We start from the raw sequence: 27,268 nt of genomic DNA on the forward strand, positions 1-27,268 counted from the left end.
TGTCGTCTGTCCCGTCCCCGGGTGATGCCCTGTCCTGCGGTGGGGGTGGGGGGAGGGGAGTCTGTGCCCAGCCTGGGTTGTGGCTGGTGCCAGGCAGGGTTGTGGGCACCTGTTGGTTCTGCTCCCTCCCCTGCCATGTGTTGGGGTTTGGGTGAGTGTTATGTCACAGGGACCTGATTGCAGTGGTCACTAAGCATTGGGGTGACGGGGGTGGGGCAGGGATAGGCTCCTCAGCTCTCCCGGTGTCAATGTTGACACAGGCTGGTGGAGCGAGCATCCTTGAGGTTCCTGCTGGCTCCTGGTGAGAGCCGGATCAGGATACCTGCCGGGGTGTGCAGAGAGCCCCGAGCATCTGCAGGGCCCTTCTGAGGCCTCCCATCAACCCACAGGTCAGGGGGCTCTTCCCCGGAAGCGGGGGCCCGCCCAGAGCTGCCCAGGGTTGTCTGCTCCATTTGGGGGTTCTGGAGCCTCTCGTCCTTGCTGGGAGGTAAAACCATGGAAGTGCATCAAAATGTTGGGGTGGGGATAAAGGCCTTTCAGACCTTTACTCCTACAGTGAAGGGTTGCCTCCAAGTCGCAGGGTGTCCCCTGCAGGGCACTGAGCTCACCTTGTTAACCCAATGAGGAGGGGCTGGGGTTTGCTGGGAGTGGCTTACCCACTTGCTTTTCCAGCTTCCCTTCGCAGTGCTTCTAAGGTATCCTGAATTATAGCACGTTCAGAACCCAATGTGTCATCTTCCCTTCCCAAAGCGGAGCTTGCCTAGGGCCCTCGATGGGTGACTGGCAGCAGCGTTTGAACGCCCAGGACCATAATCCAGGAGTCTGGGCGGCACTCCCTATGTACCGCCCTCTCTCCGCATTGGCCTCTAATCCACCTCCGAGTCCTGAAAGTCTTGTGTCCAGCACCTCACTGGCGTCTCACTGCAGTCCTGGTCTGCGCCACCTTCTGCTCATGCCTGAACTCCTATAGTAACGGCTGAATTAATGGACCTCTATCTGCCCTGGTCCGCTTCTGGTGCTTTCTGTGTTCTCCTGCCATCTTCATCTTTTCAAAGTGTAACGTTTGAGTGTCACCTTTCTAAGAGCCATTTGGCAGCTTCCTGTTGTCCTTGGGACATCTGTGTGGCCCCAAAGCCCCTCTCACAGCCCGGCTTTGTCTCCCTGTCTGCTCCATCTCACATGCCACACTGTCGTCTGTCACATATAATCGTACCCCACCAGTCACCAGAATGCATCACATTCTCTCCTGCCTCAAGCACGTGCTGTTCCCTCTCCCTGGAGACTTTTGCTTTTTACTCCCTTCACACTCTATGCCTCCCAAGGGGACTGTCCTCCATGAGGGCAGAACCTGAAGATGTGTAGTAACCCAAATGGAGTTGGCTGCGCTTTAGGGACCAAACAAGGCTTCAGATTTAGAGGCAGAGCCCTGAGCTTTGGAACTGAGAATTCCTTCTCACAGCAGCTCTGCAGTGAACCCTCAGGAGCAGAGCCCGGCCCACTCGAAGCCCAGGAGATACACATGTGTCAGGAAGTATAGGATGGCCTTGCTGTCATCTGCCCTCAAGGTCATTGCTGTTACCTCTCAGGACTGAGCTATCTAAGGGTGTAGATTTTACTGTTTCCCAGAGCAAATGATTTCTTTTTATCACTCTGATCAATAGGTATGTAAGCACGAGTTGGCATCCTTAGACCAGGTTTTCCTTATATCTTACTTAGCCTTCTTGGCCAAGGTTGCCATCTAGGTTTGTGGTTGGCGTGGTTCCAGGGTTCTGCTCATACTCGCCTCTCATGCCCTCCTCCTTGGCCTGCAGAACTGTTGCGGGTACTTTGCCTTCCATCTTCACGCAGTTCACAATTGCAGGAAGGCCTGCTAACATCCCCTTCTACTCTCTTTATTACTATTTATTATCATTGTTATCTTTGGCTGTGCTGCAAGGCCTGTGGGATCTTAGTTCCCAGACCAGAAATCGAACCAGCGTCCCCTTCATTAGAATGTGGATTCTTAACCACTGGACCGCCAGGGAAGTCCCCCTTCCAGTCTTAAAGCTGGACTGCCAACTGAACTCGCCCAGAAACACTGGTAGTGCCCTGAGCTGATAGGAAGAATGATTCAGGTGGCAGGAGCTTAGAAGAAGCAGTCAGTAGACATGCTCTCTGTAACCCGGATGCCAGGAGTGTGTCACAGACACACTAGGCTCCCTCTCAGCCCTTAGGGAGAATCCGTCATGCAGGTATGAGGGCAGCTGTACAGCCCTGTTCGCCCCATTGAGGATTCCAACATGATGTCCCACAACATCTTCCGGAAACAGAAAGCATACCAGAGCACTGACACGGCAGCCTGTGCCTTTCGGATTACTCTGGACTGCCGTCTGAACTGTTTGTTGTTACCTGCCTGAGTGGAGGGGAGGCCTCGGAGCCAGGGCCAGTGTGTTTAAGTAATTCCTTTATTAAGATCTCATCGTCACATGGTAATAGCTCACTCCACTTTTTAATTGAACCAGCAGAGCAAACACACAGTTAATAGAGGGACATTTTTGTCATTCTTTGGCCCGTGTTTATTTGCAAAACTCAGGTTAGGAAAGCGTTCTCTGCAGGTGCTTCATGCGTGCTGGGGTGTAGGTCTGCAGGTATGCGGGCTTGTCCAAGGCTTGTCCTGCCCAAATGTAAGCGCCCAGAGGGTGTGGACTGGGTGCTGTTTGAGGTGGAGGGTGGCCGAGGCCACCCAGGAGACCCGTGTCCTGGTCACCCGTGGCATTTGCCCAGCCTTGCAAATGAGCACAGGCCCTGGGCCTAGAAAAACAGGGGTGTGGGTGGGTAAGAATCACAGAGACACTGCACGCAGGCCCTAACGGTCGCTCCAAGGCGGCCTTAGATTTGACAAGGCTTCCAGGGTTGGTACTAGCAGGTTTAAGAAAATAAACACAGGACCAGGCTGGGTGCTGACTTGGGGCCTCGCTTCCTTCTCACAACCCTGCTCTGAGCTCTGGACACTTGAGTTTGGAGCTGTTTTTGTATTTGTCTCTTACCCTACTAGATGATGCGTGACCTCAGGGCAGGGACCACTGCCTCTTTCTGGAGCCGCTTTGGCCCCGGCTGAGTCTAGGCAGTCTTTAAGGAACTTGACTTGGTTGGAAAAAACCTTCAGTCCACCTGTTGGTAAACTGGGGTGAATGATTTTCCCATCTACCCTCTGGGCAAAGGTGAAAGTTCAAATACATCAAGTTCGTGGTATTGCTGTTTAAACACCAGCTTAAGAGGCAGCAAAGTTTTCAACTTAAAAAAAAAACACCCAGAATTACTCTTTGGCTTCCAGTGGAGAGTTTGGGAGAGACACAGCTTTTCTAAAGCAAAATACACAACTCTAAAACCAGAAAAGAAAGGTTGCTAACCTTGACCTGGGATAAGGAAATTTCTTGGAGAGTAGCCTTCCATAAGAGAGGGGCCTCTTTCTATTACATATAAAGAGCTTTTGCAAACCAGTATTACCAGCAGCAATAGAAGAGTTGGTGAAGGAGAGAAACAGGCTTGCAGTTCAGAGGAAGAGATACACGCGGCTTTGTCAAAAGGGTCCTCACGATCGGTTAAACACCCATTAAATGAGAAGGTCCAGTAACACGCAGTGTTGGCACTGCTGTTGGCAAAGTTTGCTCTGCTGGTGGGAGAGCAGGAGGACAGGGCTTCGTTTCTGGTGGTTGGAGTTTTCTGGGTGGAAGTGGGTTTGTGTGTGTGTCTTTGACCTAGTACTTCTGTTTCGGGGATACTTCTTTCTTTTAGAACAACATGCAGGCAAATACGTTCAAGGCCGTTCCTTGTGGCCTTCCTTATTAACAAAAGGCCAAAAACAACCTCAGTGCACAGTTCAGAAGTGAGGTAGCTAACTTCACTTTATTTGCAAACAATGAAATACTGGAAGTAAGAAGGTAAATGTATGGTGGTTGCCTCTGGAGAGGGAGGTGAATGGCTTATTTTCTGCCATTTTGTACCAGGTGCATTTGTTATTAAAAATCATCAGAATGGTTGGGGGAGAAATCTCCGACGTGAAGGTCACTGTGATTAATCCTTTTTTTCCCCCCCACTCTAGAACCTGACAGCATCATTGAAAAGGCTTCCTACTCAGGCATGATCAACCCCGGCCGGCAGTGGCAGACACTGAAGCAGAACACAGGGGTTGCCCACTTTGAGTATCAGATCCGAGTAACCTGCGATGACTATTACTATGGCTTCGGCTGCAATAAGTTCTGCCGACCCAGAGACGACTTCTTTGGACACTATGCCTGCGACCAGAATGGGAACAAAACGTGCATGGAAGGCTGGATGGGCCCCGAGTGCAACAAAGGTGTGTGTGCGTGCTCGACCGCTGTCACCGTGAGGGCCACAGTCTCACCCGCCTCCGGTCAGGTGGCATCTCGGGCTGGGAGATGGGGGCTGTTTTCTAGGCCCCAGACACAAAGCTGCTGTCGGTACCTACTCCCCCAGTGAGTCTTGCCCACTAACCCCGCACAGTGGCTCCATCTCCGGAGCGCTGTCCTGGGCTAAACGGATGCTGCTTGACGCCTAGCCCCTCCGGCTCAGCCTGTGAGTGGCTGACACGGGTGTGTGCGGGCCACACCCCCGAGGCCTTGATTCAGGGCTGCAGTCCGCACTCCAGAGCTGCACCTGGGATCGGGCCAAGGCCAGGCTCCGGCTCATTCCAGTTCCGGCTCAGCCGCTCCTCTTCTGCTTGCTGCCGTCAGCGCCTTCTCTCTGCCTGACCCCGCTTCTCAGGGTCCGTGCTTAAGGCCCCTGACCTCACACAGATCCTGGCTGAGATGGGGTTACCCAGCCAGTGTCTGAGAGCCTGTGAGAAACAACACCCTAGGCTCAAGGTGGCCTCCCGGCAACCTTCACTGGGCATCTCTGGGGGCAGGGCTTTGGGGGAGAGAGTGAGCGGTGAATCGAATGTATCTACAGTGGGATACACCTCAGACGTCCCGTCAATTGTCAGCCCTGACTGCTAGAATTCAGGGAGTTGGCACCAGTTCACAGATGTGCACAGAATTGTCTGTGGGCTTCACCTTTACAAAGCTTCTCATTCAGAGCAAATTGGTGGGTAATTCTAGTTAACCATATAATAGGCCCTTAAGAACATTAACACACTCTGCTTGGTTCATATAATTTGGTAAATTCCTTTAAGATAAACTCAAGTTAAAAAATGAATTTTTGAACTGTGGCTGAAGGGCAGAGCAAAGAAGAATTTGCTGGTCTCTCAGGCAAAAATGCTTTCTTAAATAATTAGAGACAGGAATTTGAAAAGGTAGCCTTTCTGGGATCCAAATAAAAGGACTGATAAACATATTTTAAATAGTTGATGTCCTAAAAATCAGTAACAGTTACTTAAAAGTATCTGCCCACTATTTTTTAATGTCTGCTCAAAAATTTTTTTTCTGTAAAAGAAGCAGAATTGCTTTGTAGGAATACTTTGCAAAAAAAAGTACCACTAGATCCGGCTAGTGGATTAGCCTGCCAAGCAAGGTCGGCCTGGTTGGCTTTGTGAGTCCCGTGGGGTTTCTGAGACCCAGGTGTTTCGTCGGAGGGTTCTAGGAAGGCTGGAGGATGGAGGAAGGAAGATGACCAGGGGAGGATTAGGCCTTCTTTTTGTTTTGGCGAGGGTGGGAGCAGGGCAGGCATCCTTCAGAGGCACCCCTTCCCCTACCCACTTGCCTGCATTTTGTCCACACATAGCGTCGCGTTTGAGGATCTGCTCGTGTGGCCTTGAAGTTTAAAGCTGGATTCGTTCTTGGGGCACCTCCCATCTTCCTCTCCTTATAGTGTACTTGAAATGAGATCTCTTAAAACAGTGGATTTTGTCGGATGAGGCCATTCCCGTGACTGTGGCCCTGCGAGAGACTGGCAGCACTGATGCACCCTTCTTTGTTTCCCTTTTTTATCTTTTTTACAGCTATTTGCCGACAGGGCTGTAGCCCCAAGCATGGGTCTTGCAAACTCCCAGGCGATTGCAGGTAAACAACTAGACTTTTTTTTCCCCCTAATAATTATCCCTTTAATGCAAAAAGAGGACTGACTCTACTGTGAATATGCCTATCTTTCATTGGAGGACAAGAAAACTTGACCAAAAAAAAATTCAAATAAGCACATCCGAAGCTTATTAAATTATACCAGCTGTCCACTGGAATGTACATGCTTCTCTCTTGGAAAAAAAAAAAACTTCTGGGCATAGCGAGTGACTTCATGTATTAACGGTTCTGTAAATTGATAACACGTTGTTATAATCTTCCCCTTCAAGTGCTAATGGACTGTCCAGGACTGGGTTGGTGCTGGGGGCTCTCTCCTCCCCCCACCGCCGCGGTGTTCGGTCTCCCGGCCCTCCCCCACTTTTCCCATCAGTAGGGAAAGTGGAGCATTCTTTAGAATGGGATTAGCACGAGCTCCTGGCCCCCTTCGCAGGCGGGAGCCCGGCCGGTGCTGAGAGGTTAATGGCTGGGCTGGAATCTTGTCAGTTGAGCCTGATGAATGCAGACTTTTGCTGCCGACCTTTGAAGTCTGTTCTTTTATGGCGCGGGACAATGCAAGAAGCCAAACCTAGACCTTCCCACCCCCCCCCCACCCCCCCGTCCCCAACTTCCCGCTTACAGCTTTTGGAACTTCTTGAAATGTGCATCATGCCCATCTGGGAAAGGCTTGTCTCAGGAAATGCTGTGGCTGTCTGTGGCATTTTGACAGGAGCACCCACTTTACTCCCCTCCCAGACCTGAAGGATTAGCAGATTTAATGTGACACTACATGGGTCCTTCGGACCTGTTGTTTTCACCCCCAAAGCCACTCCAGTTTGAGCCAAGGGCAGCTTACGAATCCATAGTCTAGAGCAGTGCCTCTCAAACTCACGTTACCTGGGGCTCTTGTGAGGTCTCGAATTCTGAGTCGGGGGCGGGTGAGGGGCAGGCGGATATCGAGTCTCAGCAGTTGCAGCAAGCCTCCAGTGATGCCGCTGTTGATGGAGGGACAAACCTCGGTACTGTGTCATTCCCCTAATTAACCGGGCGTGTGTGGAAATGCAGGTTCCAGGGTACCACCCTGCACCTAGATGATCCCACTCCCTCGGCTGGGCCCAGGGAATCTGCATTTTGACCGGCCCACCTCAGCCACATGGTTTTGCTGCTCAGAAAGTCTAGAGGACCGCCCTGGTCGCCTGCACCTCGGGGTGCTCCCTGCCACCTCTGCTCGCCGCCAGGAGCGCTGAGCTCTGAGGCTTGAGGCTGAAGTAGAGCTCAGGGCCACTGAGGTCAAACGGAAGAGGCTGCTCTGAGATGTCCCTGTCCTTGCACTCCAGAGAGGCGGTTATGCTCCCGGAAGCCGAGGGGGTTTGGGGCGGACCCTACCAGTGGGGGCAGCTGGCACCATCGTGGGGAGCAGGCCCTGCTCCTGAAGGGTGCTCGCGGGTTCAGAGCAGCCGAGCTCGCGGGCACCCGCCTGTGTTGGGCTCAGATGACTATCAGCCAGGGGCTGATTTCTGCTCCCGTCATCAGAATAAACACGCCGCTGCCAGGGGAGGCCCTCCCAGCCAGAACAACAGGCTTTGTCTCCAGAGCTGAGCCCTTCCTCTCTCAAAGTCTCCCTCCCACTCCTGCCTGGACACGCAGGCCCTTACTGACTGAAGGTGTGACTTTCCCACACGGCATTTGCATAGCCTTCCACCCGGCTCCTTCCCCTTCCCTTGAAAGAAAAATGATAACAGAACCCTCTTGCGGCCAGAGGAAGTTCTGGTTGGTCTGCTGCTCCGTAGCTGGATGGCCCGCGACCTGTAAGCAGCCCTCTGGATGGTGGCCGACAAGGGTGTGTTTTTGTTCTGTTTCCTCCACATGAGAGAACCTGCCTGCCTCTCTTGCTCCCCAGTCGACCTGGGTTCCTTTTCCTGGATGCACGGTCTTGCTTCATTGCAAGCCTGCCAATAATATCAAACTTAATTGTGAATCATCCTGTGAGGAAAGTCGCTTCAATTTCTCATGAGAACCTTAATCATATATTATTAAACTGGGACAACTTTGTGGATGCCTGTTTTAGGGTCAGTATTTTTATTTGTTTTCTTTTGAAGTCATCCGTGGCCTCTTGTGGTTCCTTTTTTATGCTTGGGGATCCAGCTCTCATTAATTAAGAGCTGAGGGCAGGTCCTCAGCTGTCTCTTCTTGCATTTTGTTAAGCAAATTGAAGAGGTGTAGCAAGCCCTCATTTGGGAGGGAATAGGGGAAAGACAGTGACAAGAATGCTATTTCAAAAGCAACTCCCTCTTAATATCTACCTTCTAGGCTAAGAGTATCAAGAGCATCACCGTGAACTCCCACCAACTTGAGGGTCCACTTTTAAAGAAATTGCTACCAAAGCATTGACTTTGTTCTTCTTTTACTCCATTAAATAGTCATTTGTCATTTAGACTGAAGTTTCATTTCAGATCAACCGGAATCCTGTGTCTGATTTTTAAACCGCACATCCTGGTGGTTCTTTGTACTGGGGCGTGGATGGCTTGCTTTTAGAAGTTAGGAAGTGGTTAGTCAGAATTCTCAGGGGCTAAGTTGACTCGCGGCCATGGGTGATTAGCCATTAGCTGGATCCCTATAATTTTCCCATGACGAAGATTTTTAACTTGCCTTCAGCTCTCTGGAAGCAGAAAGCCTTTGCGTCTTGGGGTGCTTGTTTTCCCAAGTTCAGCTGAGTGGGAAGGGGGAGACGGTTCTGACACAGCTTTCGTGGGCCCGCCGTGGAAATGCTTGCCTATTGCTCTCCCTTGCTTACTCCCCCTTCACTCTGCCATGGGGGCCCCCTCCCCTCTGCTCCAACCTGTTTGCTGAAGCTGGATTTCTGAGAAGACACAGTTGCAGAGGGCTTGAAACCTGAGGGAAGAGTAGCTGAGCCCTGTCCCAGGTGAAGGTGTGTGCTTCTGGTTTTGTTTGAGGATCAAAGGCACTCTCTGGCCTCCAAAGAGTCCGATTAGTGATGCGCTTATTTATCAAGGAAACGCACCTCCCTTCCCCAATACTGGATAAACTGAGTTGACTCGGTTTTTGCAAAGTGAGAAATAACTGCTATAGAATAGAGAGCATAAGCAGCCACGATGATGGGTCATAGGTCACCCACAGAGCTGGCTCTGAGCACGGTCCGCTTTCCTCGCTGTCCCTGCAGACATGTGTCCAGAGATCCAACCCCATCTCTGCGAGGAAGGGTGCCTCCTCCCTCCTTGTCCCGTCTCAGGACGCCTCCGTGGGAGGCAGTTTTCTGCCACCCTTGATATCTTGATGCCTTGTTGTGTGCTGGGGTCATGCCTTGCTCTGAAAGGGACCCCAGTGGAGCTGCGGTGTAAAACTCGCCACATTTGCAGGACTTGTGCATGGCTGCTGTCACTGGAGGGAGATCCCTCTCCTCCGCCCCTAGGGCTTGATTGATTCCCCACCCTGGGCTCCTGCAGGAACCCGAGAAGAGAGAGGGGCTTTGTGCAGGAAGGCCCTGCAAGGGCCTCTCCCTAGACAGCCCGCCTTTTGTCGGGAGTCACCTGGGCCTGGGAGGGGCCCTCGGTCCCACTGTGAAAATGTTTGTTCAGAGGGAACCCCTGGACGGACCTTGAGCGTCTACCAGGCGGTCACCAAAACTAGCAAGCCTGGGCTTCGAGGGCTTGTATTTTCTGGCTCAGCTCTCCCCGCCAGCTCTGGAGGGTAAGGCTGGCGTGCTGTGTGTCCCCAGGTGCCAGTACGGCTGGCAGGGCCTGTACTGCGACAAGTGCATCCCGCACCCCGGCTGCGTCCACGGCACGTGTAACGAGCCCTGGCAGTGCCTCTGCGAGACCAACTGGGGCGGCCAGCTCTGCGACAAAGGTGCGTCCACGCGGGAACTGGGTTTCCACTTTCCTTTATGTTTGTTTGTTGGGCTTTTATTCCAAATCTGCTTGAACTTGCCTTTAACGCTGTGAATTTGGGTTTATTTCTCTTGGTTTTAGTTTGTAAAGAGGAATGGGTCTAGGAACGCAGCAGATGGGCCGTCTCTCTGATTTTTGAGAGACTTCTTTGGGGTCTTTTTGGCAGATCTCAACTACTGCGGGACCCACCAGCCATGTCTCAATGGGGGAACTTGTAGCAACACAGGGCCTGACAAATACCAGTGTTCCTGCCCCGAAGGGTACTCCGGGCCCAACTGTGAAATCGGTAAGCAGTCTAGGTGCAAAGAAAGCCCCCTTTTCCACTCTTTCTGTCTGCTCAACTCAAATACACTTAGAGACTTGGAAAAGGTGAAACTGCCCTCCGGTGTTAAGACCTGTGCTCCCAGCAGCTCCCTGGCTCTCTGAAACCTCCCTCCAGTTGCTCAGGTGTTTTGGGTGTGGCTGATTGCATCGGGGCAGCGTGTGCAGGGCAGTGACCCAGCTTCCAGTCGGAAGCTGGGAGAAAGGTGACCAGAGCTTAGCAAGAAAGATGACTTCCTTTTTCCCCAGACACAGTGGGGTTGTGTCCCACGCTTGCTTGCTTGCTTTTTTTTTTTTTTTAATATTTATTTATTTTAAATTGATGATTGGTTTACAACATTGGTTTGATTTGTTGATCATACATCAACATGAATTAATATGTTGTACCTATGTTAACACAGGTACGCCTGTGTCCTCTGCCTCTTGAATCTCCCTCCCACCCATTTCCACCCCTCTAGGTTATTTCAGAGCCCCAGTTTGATCTCCCTGAGTCATTCAGCAAATTCCCATTGGCTATCTATTTACACATGTTAGTGTATATGCATCATTTCTTGAACAAGCTCGAGCTGGTGGCCCAGGGGTGGGCTTTGGGTGGGGTGGGCGGGGAGCTTGCGTCCGGTTAGCCTCTTGGTGGGCGTCCCATGCTGATGGCCCTCTGGTGTCCACAGCGGAGCACGCCTGCCTCTCTGATCCCTGCCACAACAGAGGCAGCTGTAAGGAGACCTCCCTGGGGTTTGAGTGTGAGTGTTCTCCGGGCTGGACTGGCCCTACGTGCTCCACAAGTAAGTCCGGGCTTTGACCCGTGTCCTTTCTCGGTGCGGGGGTGGGTGTGTGGTGGGGGCCGCGGATCACTGTGTCGAGATGCAGGGCTATCGAGGCCCCATGTCATCTCAGTGCCGGGTCTGTCTCTGTGGGAGGGGCTCCCCTGTCTGAGGCAGCCTCCTAAGTCAGCACGTGCAGCTCTGACGGGAAGAGGCTCCCCGGGAAAGCTTCTCCCTTTGCACGTTCCCCCTGGAGCCCCGCCTCCTCTGGATTGAATCCTGGGGGCGGTGGTTCTCCTCGAAGCCCTGCAGACACCACCTGTGGGGGAGGTTGTCACTACTGAAGTTCATTGTGGGGACAAACATTTTCCAAGAGGGACCAGGGCTACCAAGTTACCAAGATGTGTGGGTCCTACCATTTCCCTTGGAGGTGGGGAGTCTGTACTCCTTAACAAGCCCCTGGATTCCTGGGGTGTCGCCAGGCCTGAGGTCCGCTGTCATCTACTCCTGAGAGCAGGAGGCAACACAGTTAAGGATTGGCCTGGGGTTGGGATCGCCCCCACTGCTTGTGGGACTCTGGTTGCTGCCAGCTGTGCCCTGTTTCAACAGAGAAAGGTGGCGTCCTTTCTTCCCATTTCCTGGGGCATGAAGGCTCAGCGAGCAGGTTCATAGGGAGAGTCTGCCACCTCCTGAGTGTGCAGGAGACCACCCCTCCAAAGGCCCTGGAGTCCAGTGCAGAAGTGGGAGGTTGGGTACCCCAGGCATGTTATTTTGAGAGAACTCTGTGAGCAGATAAGAATGTGATCTTTTTCACCAGTGAAGAAAGTTATTTATCCTTACTGCTCCTTAGCTACCTTTGAGCTGAGATGAAACTTTTCTTTAGAAATAAAGGTGGGCAGAGATGGTGTCCCAAATTACCAAGGGCTAACGCTTAGGAATCCAGCTGGCTCTCCTGCCTGCTTAGGTCGGGGATTAGATGAACTGGGCCAGTGGGGGATTTAAAGCTAAAATCGGGCCTTACCGTCATCGTGGCTGTCACTTCAGGTGCCTTGCTCTTAAGTGAAGGTCCCTCATGTGAGGGGTGGTGTTAAACTACCTGATTATCAAATGGACTGAGATTAAGTTGCCAACCCTCTCCTCTCTCTGTCGAACAGACATTGATGACTGTTCTCCAAATAACTGTGCCCACGGGGGCACCTGCCAGGACTTGGTTAACGGATTTCAGTGCGTGTGCCCGCCCCAGTGGACTGGCAAAACGTGCCAGTTAGGTAAGAGAGCCCCCGCACCAGGGTTAGCGTGAGTCCTCCGAGCTGTTGGGGAAGACGCATGTGACCGGCTGTGCCAGTTCACGTGCCGTCCCTCCCGAGAAGTCATTTATTATCGAGGGTCGCTCCAGCGAGCCTGGGAGAAATCCCTCGTATGCAAATGGCTTGGCTTTTGGAGGCCCTGTGGGAAAGTCGTGGGATTCCTCGAACCATGTCAATCGTCTGTCCGAGAAGTGTTCAGCTGGGTTCCAAACGGGGATGATCTCATGAGGAATGAGCTGTCTGCATTCTTTCTGCCACTTTTAAATCCCAGCAACTAGGTTGCGCTGGGTTCTGCACAGAAGTGCCTGGTGCTTTCTGCCCTCTGGTTGGGGGCTGGCTGTTCACAGCAGCTGGGAAGTGATCAGTCAGCGTGCCTTATTGGATCATGGCTAGGAGGATTCAGATGTTCCAGATAGTATCTCTTATTTAGCGAGCTTACTGAAATGTCTCACTTCAGACAAACTATTGGTGGTTTCTTTTGTGGGTGTGGGAGGGTTGGGGTGGGAGTAGAACCCCATTTCTCACTGTTCATCCTCTTTCTTTCAGATGCAAATGAATGCGAGGCCAAACCTTGTGTAAATGCCAGATCCTGCAAGAATCTGATTGCCAGCTACTACTGCAATTGCCTCCCAGGCTGGATGGGTCAAAACTGTGACATAAGTGAGTGAGGTTCTCAGCACTTTGATTTTCATGACGCCAGGGTGTTGAAGGTGTTGGCCGGCTATATATAGTCAGGCTCCAGGTTTAAGACTTGAGGAGTAGAAGGAAAACCTTATAGAGGGAATGTTTTTGGAGAAGGAGTGTTCAGTGAAAACATACTTGTTATCAGGCTCATTAGCTGGTAAAAAGGCCGTACACTGATAAGGTGGTTAAAACAATGATGTGAAGTTACAGTTGCTCAGTCTGGAAGAATTAGGGAGTGTTCCCACCCAGTAATAACCTTATCTCATGGGAAGCACACAGGAAATCTGATTGGAGGTTTTTAATCTGTCCTGAGAGGAGAAGGCTTTTCAATTAAGCCCAATTTCAATGTAAACTGCCCCTCTGATGTGATGGCTTGTTTATTTTTTAGATATTAATGACTGCGTCGGCCAGTGTCAGAATGATGCCTCCTGTCGGGTATGTAAATCTTTACTTCAGTCAAAACCTTACTGATTGACAACAAGCCTAAAGATTGATGGGACCCCCGGAAAGCTCTGTCCCTGGGGGATTTTAAACTGCAGATGAAAAGTGAGGCTCTGGACGCTTCGCCCGGGCTCATGTTACCCCCAGCCTCCCTCCTGGGAATCATCTTGACGGCATGCACATAGAAATTCCTCTTTCATGTTTGGAAAGGCATGGCCTCTCTTTCAGTGAATCAGCTGAACCAAAACAGTCACGTTGAACCACCGAAGCCCCGTGTTTGTGCAGCACCTCGAAAAAAATGCATGTGTTTCTCCCCCTCCTTCTCCTCCTCCAGGATTTGGTTAACGGTTATCGCTGTATCTGTCCACCTGGCTATGCAGGTGATCACTGTGAGACAGACATCGATGAGTGTGCCAGCAACCCCTGTCTCAACGGGGGTCACTGTCAGAACGAAATCAACAGATTCCAGTGTCTGTGTCCCACTGGTTTCTCTGGAAACCTCTGTCAGGTGAGCCAGGCTGGAGCGCAGATGGCCAGGTTTTCACAGATGTCTCCTCCTCTCCCTCCATCCCCCAACACTGCCTGGAGTCTCCTCTTGACTAGGGATCTCTTCGAGATAAGCCGTGAAAGGAGACTGATGAGTGATTGTCTTCCGGGTGTCTGTTGATTTCTTTATTTTTCACTGGAGGATAATTGCTGTGCGATGTTGTGTCTGCCATGCAACAGCGTGAATGAGCTATGAGGACACACGTATCCTCTCCCTCCTGAACCTCCCTCCCGCCCCTTCTTTTTGTCTGTTTCATCTCAGACCCAGCGCTCTCCCACTCTGCCCTGCTTTTTCAAATGCTTACCTGGACAGTGTCTAGGACACAGCTATAAATCGTGCTGCGTGTCCTCCTGACGGAAGCAGTTGGAAGGGTCACGTTCCGGGGGCCGCTGCCCCAGAGGAGTCGTAATCACGCCTTTGTTTTACTTTGTTCCCTGCCTGGTCCCTGGTCCCACAGCTGGACATCGATTATTGTGAGCCCAATCCCTGCCAAAACGGTGCCCAGTGCTACAACCGAGCCAGCGACTATTTCTGCAAGTGTCCTGAGGACTATGAAGGCAAGAACTGCTCCCACCTTAAAGACCACTGCCGCACCACCCCCTGCGAAGGTACCGTCTGCCCCGCTCAACGCTGGCTCCTCTGCGAAGCTCCTCCTCCTCTCTGGCCATTTGTCACTGCCCTGGGACACTCGAGGGGAGTGTAGATTGATAGCCCCTTTGGAGGGAAGCCAGAACACGTGGAAACAATCTACCCAGGCCGCCAGTGGAGGGGCCATGCCTGCAAGTAGCCTGGGGAGAGAAGGAAATTCATTTAGCATCCTGTCCTGGGACGGGCTGGTCTGCAAGCCGAGACTTTGCCTGGGGCACCCACTTCAGCAGCGCCTTCTGCCTTGGTGGTCTCTGCACCAGCAGGTACAAGAGCCTCAGGCCACATGTGGTCCAGGGCATTTAGAGAGCGATCGGGGCAAGTAGAAACCCTGATTTACCTAACTTTAATTTACTTAGATGTAACTAGCGCCTGTGGCCGTGTGAGGTGGCTTAGCCCTAGGTTCTGCAAGTCCGTCCTGCAGCCCTGTGTGCCACTGAGTGGAGGGGAAAGCCATTCCTCCTCATCAGCCAGCTTCCAGCAGAATTGGTGGATGTAGCAGGAAGGGTGGACAGGGCCTGCGTGCATGAGCTGCTCGGCTCCACAGGAAATAAATACCGCAGAAAAAAAAAAAAAAGCAACTACTACTCTCCTCTGCGTGGAATGTTGGCTTTGCCTGTCACAGTGCATGCAGCACATGGCCATCTTGGCCCCCGAGGTGCCTTGGGGCTTCTTACCCTCAGTAGCCAATGGCGCTTGCCTCTGGGAGAGCAGGCGGCCTGGGTCTTGGGTTTGGGAACGCTGGGTCCCTGGCGGGGCACTGAGCCCGGGTCTGTCTTGCAGTGATTGACAGCTGCACAGTGGCCATGGCCTCCAATGACACGCCGGAAGGGGTGCGCTACATTTCCTCCAATGTCTGCGGCCCGCACGGGAAGTGCAAGAGTCAGTCGGGAGGCAAGTTCACCTGTGACTGTAACAAAGGCTTCACCGGAACGTACTGCCATGAAAGTAAGACCACGTGGCGTCAGGGCCCCACCTTGCCTGGCCTAGCCGTGGGGGCGGGGCTGGGGCCTGGATCCTTTTAGGCAAGACCAGCTCAGGGGTGCCGTCTAGGATCCAAGACCGAGGTGGTGCTTAACTGAGATCACTGATGCCTCTGGGGTCTTTAGCACATATGTTTCAGAAGGTTGTGAAACCTCCATAGGTAGGGGGGTCCGCCTTCCATCGCAGTTTCTTCCTGACCCTCACTGAGCAGCTTCGTGTGAGGATGTTCAGTCGAATGGACGGGTTGCCCTTTGGAGGCCCCTGCTTCCCCAGCTGCCTGTCAGGTTGCAGGACAGTCCTGATGGAGTTCAGCGTGGCGGTGTCGGGTGGCTCTTCTCGGGAGGAGCTTGAAACTCCTAGGAGAGCGCTGGCGGTGGCATCGCTGGTCCTGCACTCACCCAGGTTCTGTGTCCCCTCCTTCCCCAGACATTAACGACTGTGAGAGCAACCCCTGTAGAAACGGCGGCACCTGCATCGATGGCGTGAACTCCTACGCGTGCATTTGCAGCGGCGGCTGGGAGGGGGCCCACTGCGAGACCAGTGCGTCGGGCTCCCTGGGCACGGCCGCGCTGGGGCAGGGGGCAGAGGCAGCCCGGGATGGCCGCGCTGGGGCGGGGGGCAGAGGCAGCCCGGCAGGCCTTTCCTTTTAGTGAGAATTTCTGGAAGCAAGGCCCCAGCAGCTCCTGCCATGGGACAGGAGAGCCTATGTGCACTACTGTAGTGGTGCTCTGGCCAGCCCATGGGAGGGAGTGTCTGTGGAGATGCTTTGAGAATTAGCCCCCGGAATTAGCATGCTTGACATCCCAGCTTACAAAGAAAGGGGTCATCTTTTCTGCCTATCCTGAGTTGAACTTCCATGACTTGTCCCGGGCTCCTTATTCCTGGGAAAGGCTGACCCTGCTTAAGTCCCGGCTTGGCTGTGCTGGTTTTTGAACTGGGAGTGGAAAATGGGGTGAAGGTGGAGAGACGTGCCTCTTGCACGTTGTAGGGCATTGAAGGGCCTGGGAGTGGCTTCAGCTGGGTGTCTGCTCTCACTGCAGACATTAACGACTGCAGCCAGAACCCCTGCCACAACGGAGGCTCCTGTCGCGACCTGGTCAATGACTTTTACTGCGACTGTAAAAACGGGTGGAAAGGCAAGACGTGCCATTCACGTAAGTGGGGGCCGGCGGGGACCTTGGCCTGTGTCTGGGGGTGCAGGGAGGGCGGCCTGGGCTCACACCGATCTCCTCGTCCAGGTGACAGCCAGTGTGACGAGGCCACGTGCAATAACGGTGGCACCTGCTATGACGAGGGGGACGCTTTCAAGTGCATGTGCCCTGGAGGCTGGGAAGGCACGACCTGCAACATAGGTACGTTCTGCCCCTGCGGCTGTGGTGCACGCAGGGCATCCAAGTCCCTGGGACCGCTCTCCGGGGCCTGTGTTTTGTCCCTCGCGAGGTCTCTGGAGCCTCAGGGAGCATGGTCTTGTTTGCTCTTGTCTCGCAGCTCGGAACAGCAGTTGCCTGCCCAGCCCCTGCCACAACGGGGGTACCTGCGTGGTCAATGGCGAGTCCTTCACGTGTGTCTGCAAGGAAGGCTGGGAAGGGCCCATCTGCACACAGAGTGAGTGTCCCCCCAACCCCGAGCTCTGCGAGAGCCCATCCTGACCCCCGGGGGCTAGCGATGGAAACCAGAAGCGGAGCTGTGTGATGGCTCCGTGCACATCACCTGGGCCTTGATGGGAGGCAGCCCTGCCCCGGGCATGAGAAAGTCACCCACTGCTGGAGTCCAACTCCAGCAGCCAGGGATTTGACCTGAAGAGGTGAACGGTGTCAGTGAATGAGACAGCCTCTCAGTTTTCTTTGGACTGCCTGTTTATTTCAAGTTTAAGATTCTCGTTTATACTTTTACAAAAACATTAGGCCAGAGGTTTGACATTTTCAGTTTCCCCTCTCCCAGATTTATTATCTCCATAAATCATTGTTCTTCAGAGTTCCTGCTTCAGTGATTCTCTGGGAATCAGCCTTATCATATATTATCTACCTCCTCTAATGTGTCCTATAGTTAACATGTGATTACATTGTAACTCATGCTACATTCCTCAGTTTATTACTTATCTTCCTAAATCCTGTTTGTCCCTAACATCCTAAGCTCACTATCTCTTAAAAAGGCTTCTAGCTATAGTGTCTCTAAAAATTCCTAACTTCTATAAGCTATAGTAAAATATGCTAACTTTACAACATTCCTTAAATCTTTAACTTCTAAGTGTTCTAATTATTTCTAAGCCCTACATTCAGTAAACTTCTTTGCCATAAACATTCTCCTCACAAATAGGCTTCAGATAGCAATCCCTCCCATGTCCTCAAGCTGCGGCCTATGTGCTCATCCTGGAACACTCTTTTGTAACTCTTTGAACAAATGTCAATGATTAACTTTATGAATTATTTTCTGAGCACAGCTGCAGAAGGCTTTGTGCCTTCTCATACTCCTTTCAAGAACAATAAGCACCTTAATATTCCTTTTCAGTCAACTCAGCCAAGGAGAGGAAAAGACAAGTCAGAATTACAAGGCCTAACTCCTTAATCCCAGGTCTGTGCCTGCAGAATGAGGAGAGGGGGCTGGGGGCTGTGCCTCCATTTTGTCAGTAATGCCTAACACGGCTCCTGACATCTCCCCCTTTTCTATTTTTTAGAGCATAGGTATGAAACTCAGTAGATAGAGCAGAAACACTTTAGTTGAGTATTCTAAAAAGGCACAGGGCCATTACACAAATCAGAACTAACAGGCAAAAGCACATGGCCGCATTAATCATTATTGTAGAAAAGGATCCATGGGAAAGATACCCCTCCAGATTTTCAAAGAGGGAATTAGAAAGCCATTGAGAGGAAAAGTCAGACTCTGCCTGCTTCATATTCTGAATATCCTGATGTAACTTAGAAATATCAATACTAAAATATGAATGATTCCAGATGCCTAAAATATGATTCCTAATGCGTTCACAAGAGCACATGGACTCATTCACTTGTAGAGGGGTAATGCACATCCATTTAAATTCAGCATGGCACCTTAAAGACAATTTAATTTTTAAAATTGTAATTTCTTGCCCCATAAACAAAACTGCTTCTTCTAAAGCATTGACCTTATTTTCTATTTTCTTATCTATAATTTCCTGTATAGTAAGAGCTATGGAGACATTTTTGGACAGCTGATTGACAAACGAGGCCGTATGCACTTCTTTTGACAGGGCAACAGCAGAAACCGTAACTGATGCAATTATGGCAATCAAGGCAGTTATTCCCACAACCAGAGCTGCAATGAATCTCTTAGATCGAGAAATTAAGCCATTAAGTTCATATAAAACTTTCAGTGCATAATCATCAAACGATTGTCCCTCTAATTTTACAGGGACCATCAAATACGGTGGTTGCTTTACAATCATCACAACCTTATAATTGTAATCATTCCCATCAACACAATTTGATATAAAACAATTCACACATATAACATTGTAAACAGTTTCTCCTTCAGAAACTTCCAAATCACTCTGATTTCTGGCCAACAAAAAGGCATAGGGAGAATGTACACAGGCCCGTACAATGTATCTTTGTTCATTTAAAGGTCTATGTAAAGTCACAGGTGCCATGGCAGCCAGTCCTTTCCATAACTCAGGCTGCATGGGACCCGTCCCATTGAAGCTCACTAAAGGAGGAACCCATCCATCAGCATGCCACCTAGTAATTACTAAAGCCATAGGGAGAAATGAATTATTCCATGTGGACCTATAAGGTTCTACATAAATCAAGCCCCATCGTTGATTAGAAAGATAGGGGCACCCCCATTCGGTCAGAAAATGTCCGGTGGCAGCAATGGGAATAGATAACTTTATGGCGTACATGCATTCTTTCCAATGAGGAAAGCCATAAATTCTGCTTATGCTTTCCCAAGCCTGTAGTCCTTGTTCATCAGAGTCCGAAGTGGGGACTGCACAACTCGGATAGTCCTTTAAATGAGGGGCTGCCTTTTTTAAGGCATCAAATAGTCTTTCTTGCACCCCCTGGCATCAGCAGCTGTAAAGACCAAAAGTCTCTCTTGCCATCACTTCTCAGAGAATCAGTAAGCATGCCTTTCAGGGAAGTGCTAACGCATCCATTCAAAACTGGAGCTGCTCCTTGTAGAGAGGAAGGTATGGACACGCCTGAAAAATCGAAGGGAGTGCTGACCACTGTTTTAACATTATTAGGATAGATGGAAGCCCGCCCAAAAGAGTTCAGTTCAGTTCAGTTGCTCAGTCATGTCCGACTCTTTGTGACCCCATGAATCGCAGCATGCCAGGCCTCCCTGTCCATCACCAACTCCTGGAGTTCACTGAGACTCAAGTCCATCAAGTCAGTGATGCCATCCAGCCATCTCATCCTCTGTCGTCCCCTTCTCCTCCTGCCCCCAATCCCTCCCAGCATCAGAGTCTTTTCCAATGAGTCAACTCATCGCATGAGGTGGCCAAAGTACTGGAGTTTCAGCTTTAGCATCATTCCTTCCAAAGAAATCTCAGGGCTGATCTCCTTCAGAATGGACTGGTTGGATCTCCTTGCAGTCCAAGGGACTCTCAAGAGTCTTCTCCAACACCACAGTTCAAAAGCATCAATTCTTCGGTGCTCAGCCTTCTTCACAGTCCAACTCTCACATCCATACATGACCACAGGAAAAACCATAGCCTTGACTAGATGGACCTTTGTTGGCAAAGTAATGTCTCTGCTTTTCAATATGCCATCTAGGTTGGTCATAACTTTCCTTCCAAGGAGTAAGTGTCTTTTAATTTCATGGCTGCAGTCACTATCTGTAGTGATTTTGGAGCCCCCAAAAATAATGTCTGCCACTGTTTCCCCATCTATTTCCCATGAAGTGATGGGACCAGATGCCATGATCTTTGTTTTCTGAATGTTGAGTTTTAAGCCTACTTTTTCACTCTCCTCTTTCACCTTCATCAAGAGGCTTTTTAGTTCCTCTTCACTTTCTGCCATAAGGTTGGTGTCATCTGCATATCTGAGGTTATTGATATTTCTCCCGGCAATCTTGATTCCAGTTTGTGCTTCTTCCAGCCCAGCATTTCTCATGATGTACTCTGCATATAACAAGCAGGGTGACAATATATAGCCTTGACATACTCTTGACATACTCATGACAGATTTGGAACCAGTCTGTTGTCCAGCTCTAACTGTTGCTTCCTGACCTGCATATAGGTTTCTCAAGAGGCAGATCAAGTGGTCTGGTATTCCCATCTCTTTCAAAATTTTCCACAGTTGATTGTGATCCACACAGTCAAAGGCTTTGGCATAGTCAATAAAGCAGAAATAGATGTTTTTCTGGAACTCTCTTGCTTTTTCCATGATCCAGCGGATGTTGGCAATTTGGTCTCTGGTTCCTCTGCCTTTTCTAAAACCAGCTTGAACAACTGGAAGTCCATGGGTCACGTATTGCTGAAGCCTGGCTTGGAGAATTTTGAGCATGACTTTACTAGCGTGTGAGATGAGTGCAATTGTGCGGTAGTTTGAGCATTCTTTGGCATTACCTTTCTTTGGGATTGGAATGAAAACTGACCTTTTCCAGTCCTGTGGCCACTGCTGAGTTTTCCAAATTTGCTGGCATATTGAGTGCAGCACTTTCACAGCATCATCTCTCAGGATTTGGAATAGCTCAACTGGAATTCCATCACCTCCACTAGCTTTGTTCATAGTGATGCTTTCTAAGGCCCGCTTGACTTCACATTCCAGGATGTCTGGCTCTAGGTCAGCGATCACACCATTGTGATTATCTGGGTCATGAAGATCTTTTTTGTACAGTTCTTCTGTGTATTCTTGCCACCTCTTCTTAATGTCTTCTGCTTCTGTTAGGACCATGCCATTTCTGTCCTTTATCGAGCCTGTCTTTTCATGAAATGTTCCCTTGGTATCTCTAATTTTCTTGAAGAGATCTCTATTCTTTCCCATTCTGTTGTTTTCCTCTATTTCTTTGCATTGATCTCTGAGGAAGGCTTTCTTATCTCTTCTTGCTATTCTTTGGAACTCTGCATTCATATGTTTATATCTTTCCTTTTCTCCTTTGCTTTTCGCTTCTCTTCTTTTCACAGCTATTTGTAAGGCCTCCCCAGACAGCCATTTTGCTTTTTTGCATTTCTTTTTCGTGGGGATGGTCTTGATCCCTGTCTCCTGTACAATGTCACAAACCTTAGTCCATAGTTCATCAGGCACTCTATCTATCAGATCTAATCCCTTAAATCTATTTCTCACTTCCACTGTATAATCATAAGGGATTTGATTTAGGTCATACCTGAATGGTCTAGTGGTTTTCCCTACTTTCTTCAATTTAAGTGAATTTGGCAATAAGGAGTTCATGGTCTGAGCCACAGTCAGCTCCTGGTCTTGTTTTTGCTGACCGTATAGAGCTTCTCCATCTTTGGCTGCAAAGAATATAATCAGTCTGATTTTGGTGTTGACCATCTGGTGATGTCCATGTGTAGAGTCTTCTCTTGTGTTGTTGGAAGAGGGTGTTTGCTATGACCAGTACATTTTCTTGGCAAAACTTGGCAAAAAGAAGAGTATCATTAACAAAAACACGAATGGGCTCATTCATCCAATCAACAGGCTGGAAAGAAGATGGATTAGGCAAATAGGCCCAATGTACCTTTTCTTCACTGGAGGGCCTCGGCTGACAAGCCAACACAGCAAGCATAGCCACAAACATTATCGTAGGAGTAGCCTCATATCTCCCCCTTTCTATTAACTCTTCAGCCTACTGAGCGAGATGTTTTAGCTGGCTCCAAGTTGGTACCGTGCTGGAGGTGGTTGTTTAAGTACGATGACAGCGACGAGGTGGGGCAGAATAGGGTTGAGCTCGAGCAGCATGTCTCTCCTGAAGCGCCAGGTGCCTGAAGTGATGCACTAGCCGTGAAGCCTCAGGCGAAGGGTTTGGCATTTCCTTGGCTCCCTCAGGTCTGGACCCGACGAGCTTCTGGTCTCCTCATCTTTCCTCGGTCCCGGAATCCAGGACCCCAGGGATTTTAGTAACCTCAGGGGTCCAAACAGGAGAAGTGGAATCCTGTGGAAACACACAAGCATACCCTCTCCCACAAGTTAGCAGTATATCTGGCCCTTTCCACTCTCCTGTAAGGACGTCTTTTCACTTAACCAGAGGCCTAGTCGTAGCCCCTTCAGGAGTCCAGTATCTCATCATTGCAGTCTGCTCCTGTGTGTCCACATTTAAATGATTAATTACAAAATATGATGTAAAACATGATGTGGAGAGGAATATTTAAATTCTCCCTGTCTCCATTTAGCTATCTGACTTTTTAAAGTCTGGTGCGTCCTTTCCACTATGGCTTGGCCTTGGGGATTATAAGGTATTCCTGTTGAATGTACTATGGATAATTGTTGACAAAATCTCTTAAAAGCAGCAGAAGTATAAACTGGGGCATTATCTGTTTTTATTTGTTCGGGGAGTCCTATTTGGGAAAAGCATTGAAACAGGTGCTGAATTATATCTCTTGTTGCTTCACCTGATCTACCAGAGGCTGTAATAACATGAGAAAAGTATCCAGGGTAACATGCACAAAGAACAGTTTTCCAAAGGCCGGGATATGAGTTACGTCCATTTGCCAGAGAGCATTAGGCCTAAGGCCTCGGGGATTTACTCCTAATGGTGGCGATGGATTAAATATTGGGCAATTTGGACATGACTATTTGTCTAGCTGTTTCCCTAGAGATATGAAATTCATACCTTAAACCAGCTGCATTTTGATGATGAATTTTGTGAGAATTTTTGGCCTTGTCAATCTTTTCATGTAAGTTTAAAGCAATTACTTTAGTTAATGCATCTGCCAAAGCATTTCCTTCATGCAAAGGGCCAGGTAAGCTGGAATGGGCTCTACTATGTCCCACAAAATATTTCTTATCTCTATACTTAATCTCCTTCTGTAAATCAAATAACAAGGAGAAGATGGTAGTTTTATTTTCTGGAATATTAGCAGTCTCAATATGAGGAAATAACCCTACAATATATCGGGAGTCAGTCGGAAGATTGAAGGTGTGGTCTCTTAAATGTTGAAAAGCCCAAATAACCACCCTCAACTCAGCTCTCTGGGCCAATGTCTCTTCAGTTACCTGAACATGGGATTTTCCATCAATAATTGTGACTGCTTTACCATTAGAGGAACCATCTATGATAACTAAAATTGACCCTTCCAAAGGTTGAATAGAAAATTTCTTCAGAAAAATCACTGGATGTGCTTTCAAAAAATGCAGTAGGGGGCTTGAGGGCAAATGAAACAAAATTTGACCTCTGAAATCTTATCAGGGCAACTTGTCAATCATCACTGTTTTGTAAAAGAAATTGCAGTTGATCCTTATTGAATGAAATCACTATATTTGCTACTTCTTTTCCAAAAAGTTCCACACTTCTTTTTCTACCTTTTATAATTAATTGTGCCACCAAGCTGGGATAAGATAAAACTATTTTTCTTGGGGTCACTGGTAGATGGAGCCATTCCAATGGGCCTTCTTGCCACAAGCATCCTGTAGGTGTATGCTCTGTGGCGAGAATAATTAAACCCCATCCTCTGGTAATATTAATCCTAATCAACTGATCATTTAAAGCCTCATCCACTTTAATAAGAGCCCACTCTGCCTCACTAGTCAACTTTCTCTTAGAACTGGGATTAGGATCGCTTTTTAAGCAAACAAACAAAGGCTTTAAATCTGCAGTAGTCAGTTTTAAATGTGGCCATATCCAATTCATATCCCCTAATAATTTTTGGAAATCATTTAAAGTTAGTAAACGATCTCTCCGCAGCTGCAAAGGGGCATGACTCATGGTATGGGTATTTAATACCCTCCCTAAATAAGAAAAAGGAGGATTTACTTGTATCTTATCTGGAGCTATCTTTAAACCCCATCTTTCCAAGGCCTCAATCAATTCAGATAAAATTTGTTGTAACAAGGTTCTGTCCTTATGAGCTGCCAAAATATCATCCATATAATGTATCAAATATAGATCTTTATACTTTCCTCTAGCATTTTGCACAGCTTGGCCTACAAATTTCTGACACAAGATGAGCCTATTTTTCATTCCCTTTAGCTGAAGTGAGACTGAAAGCAAACCCTTTGCAATCCTGAACAGCCAGGGGGATGGTAATGAAAGAATTCTGTAGGTCTATAACTATCACATTATACTGGAAAGGCACAGCCACTGGGGAAGGGAGGCCCGGCTGGAGGGCCCCTGTGTCTTCCATAGTTGCGTTTATAGCCCTCAAATCTTGTAACAATCTCCATTTTCCTGATTTTTTCTTAATAACAAAAATAGGAGTATTCCAAGGGCTATTAGAAGGCTCTGTATGGCTGGCTGTCAGTTGTTCCATAACTAAATCCTCAGCTGCCTATAGCTTTTCAGCTGTTAAGGGCCATTGTTCCACCTATACCGGATTATCAGATTTCCAGGTAATAGGGTCGGCAGCAAGAGCAAGAGCCTCTAGGGTAAATTTGAATATCCCAGACCTTCTCTATCCTTGTTAGGAACCGCCTCTAATGGAGAAACAATTTTCTGCTGATCTTTAACAAGCCCCTTATCAAGATTATACCTCATTTGCAGCATTTGATTAGTAACATTTTCATCTGGGCTATATAAAAGCATTCCCACCTGAGATAATATATCTCTCCCCCATAAAGAAAAAGGTAGTGAAGGAACCACATATGAACAAAAAGTGCCTTGTGCCCCCTTCTCATCTGACCATGTCAAAATTTGTGAGCTCTTAGCAACCGAGGGCACTGACCGTATTCCTACAAAGCTGGCACTGGTTAAGCATGTTGGCCAGGACGAGGGCCAGTCTTTTCCAGCAATGCAAGAGACGTCTGCTCCAGTATCTAACAGCCCTGACATTTTATTTCCTTGAATTAAAAGATCTTTTAAAAGCCTAGAAGCTGTAATTTCCTGCACCCAAAAACCTAGATCGCTGGATCCAAATCCTCTGGGGCCCCTAGCTTGAGAAGTCCTATCTGATAATAAGGTAAAAGCAAAAGCTGTGCTATTCTTTGACCTTTATTAATTTGCATAGTTTTAGTAGGCGGCGAGATCAAAACTTTAATTTCCCCAGTATAATCAGAATCTACTACACCAGGCACCACCGAAATCCCTTAAAGGGAAAGCGAGCCACGCCCCAGCACAAGTCCTACAACGCCCTCAGGTAGGGGGCCAGCCACTCCCGTTGGAATCGGAGTAACCGGCACGTCAGGGGTTAATATTGTTTCGTTGGTGGAACTGAGGTCCAGTCCTGCGCTACCTGAGGTTGATTGGCACGGCTTGTTGTCCCTACTTGGCAGGACATTGCTGGCAAAAATGCCCCATTTGGCCACAAGAGAAACATTTTTTATTTGTAGAATCGTTTCCATTATGATTAATCTTTCTTTCTTTTTCCGAATACTCAAAGACTTGCTTTATTATAGTACACATGGGATGGAACTGACGGGAGGGGGTGGATGTTGTGTGCAACCACTGCCCTGATTAGCATTGGATGCCCATCCGATGGCCATGAATTTGCCAAAGGTGCCACTGCTCTGCATCGTGGTTTTTCCAATGCCGCCCATCAGCTCCCGACCCCGCATTCCCATCCTGAGACAGGAAAAGGTGCCGAAGAGCGCCCCTGCCGCTGTGCCCACGGTGCAACGCATCACGAAGCCCATCTTCACGCGGTCAAAGCAGCTTGGCTAGGACTGTCCATAGGGACCCACGGCCACCGGCATCTCGCTTGTGGGCTTTGATGGTGGCTTGCTTCCCGGCCCTGGTCTGACCAAGAACCATTCTCACAGCCCCCTGCCCACCCCTCCCAGGGCCTCTTCCTGTGTATGAGTGTCCCATGGTGACTGCAGCAGTGTGATATGGGCCTGGTTCCAACTGAGCAGGGGTCTTAAGCTCCTGCTGGCGTTAATGACAGCCTTATCATTTGGGTATCGTGGAAATCACGGGTGTTTTCACTTAGGGCTAAGAAGGCTTCTCTGTTAAGTTTTTAAATTTTTTTTTTTTTACTTTGCAGACACCAACGACTGCAGTCCTCATCCCTGGTAAGCATGGTGCCCTATTATGCAGGCACTTGTTGGCTGTGACAGGTGTGGGCCTCCTATATAAAATCCAGCTTCTGATTCAGGAGAGCTGGGGGTTGCTGCAGATTCCTTCTTTCCAACAAGCTCCCAGGCAGTGCCCATCACTCCAGTCCGTGGGCCACACTTCAGTCAGATGGTGTCCACGTTTAGAGCAGTGATGCTCAGACTTGGAGGGTTTAGTGCCTGGGACGCAACCGGAGCTCCTGCAACGAGGAACTGTGAATTGGACGCTCTGGGGGTGGGACCCAGGCACTGGTGCGTGTGGGCAGGGCTGAGAGCTGCCCATCATAACCGGTGTGGGGCCACCTTTGGCGGGGGAGTGGCAGACAGGGAGGTGGTAACCAAGTGGCCTTTGCTCTCGTAGTTACAACAGCGGCACGTGCGTGGATGGTGAGAACTGGTACCGCTGTGAATGCGCCCCTGGCTTCGCTGGGCCCGACTGCAGAATAAGTAAGGACCACCTCTGACTGCTGTCTCCCCACCCCTTAGTCTAAAAGTTCTCATCTCTAAAACAGTTATGGCCATGGTTCTGAGTAGCCTTGACAATTAGTCTCCTG

At 49.5% G+C, this 27,268-nt stretch overlaps 1 protein-coding gene and 1 pseudogene across 2 annotated transcripts in view; one reads left to right on the forward strand and one right to left on the reverse strand.

Annotated features, from left to right (window-relative positions):
• The window catches only part of JAG1 (jagged 1), a 44,417-nt gene that overhangs the window by 10,948 nt on the left and 6,201 nt on the right, over positions 1-27,268 (forward strand). The window contains exons 4-20 of one of the 2 annotated variants that reach the window (XM_027560299.1): positions 4,082-4,336; positions 5,939-5,999; positions 9,727-9,857; positions 10,065-10,184; positions 10,888-11,001; positions 12,135-12,248; positions 12,834-12,947; positions 13,360-13,406; positions 13,747-13,920; positions 14,417-14,567; positions 15,388-15,552; positions 16,015-16,128; positions 16,629-16,742; positions 16,827-16,940; positions 17,077-17,193; positions 26,645-26,672; positions 27,076-27,161. In XM_027560299.1, the coding sequence (XP_027416100.1) occupies positions 4,082-4,336; positions 5,939-5,999; positions 9,727-9,857; positions 10,065-10,184; positions 10,888-11,001; positions 12,135-12,248; positions 12,834-12,947; positions 13,360-13,406; positions 13,747-13,920; positions 14,417-14,567; positions 15,388-15,552; positions 16,015-16,128; positions 16,629-16,742; positions 16,827-16,940; positions 17,077-17,193; positions 26,645-26,672; positions 27,076-27,161 (2,019 nt within the window). The remainder of the gene's footprint in view (positions 1-4,081; positions 4,337-5,938; positions 6,000-9,726; positions 9,858-10,064; positions 10,185-10,887; positions 11,002-12,134; positions 12,249-12,833; positions 12,948-13,359; positions 13,407-13,746; positions 13,921-14,416; positions 14,568-15,387; positions 15,553-16,014; positions 16,129-16,628; positions 16,743-16,826; positions 16,941-17,076; positions 17,194-26,644; positions 26,673-27,075; positions 27,162-27,268) is intronic. The other variant, XM_027560300.1, reaches the window with a different exon arrangement.
• LOC113902850 lies at positions 22,374-26,354 on the reverse strand (annotated as a pseudogene).

This window comes from Bos indicus x Bos taurus, chromosome 13 (genome assembly GCF_003369695.1).
Source record: "Bos indicus x Bos taurus breed Angus x Brahman F1 hybrid chromosome 13, Bos_hybrid_MaternalHap_v2.0, whole genome shotgun sequence".
Classification (NCBI taxonomy): domain Eukaryota; kingdom Metazoa; phylum Chordata; class Mammalia; order Artiodactyla; family Bovidae; genus Bos; species Bos indicus x Bos taurus.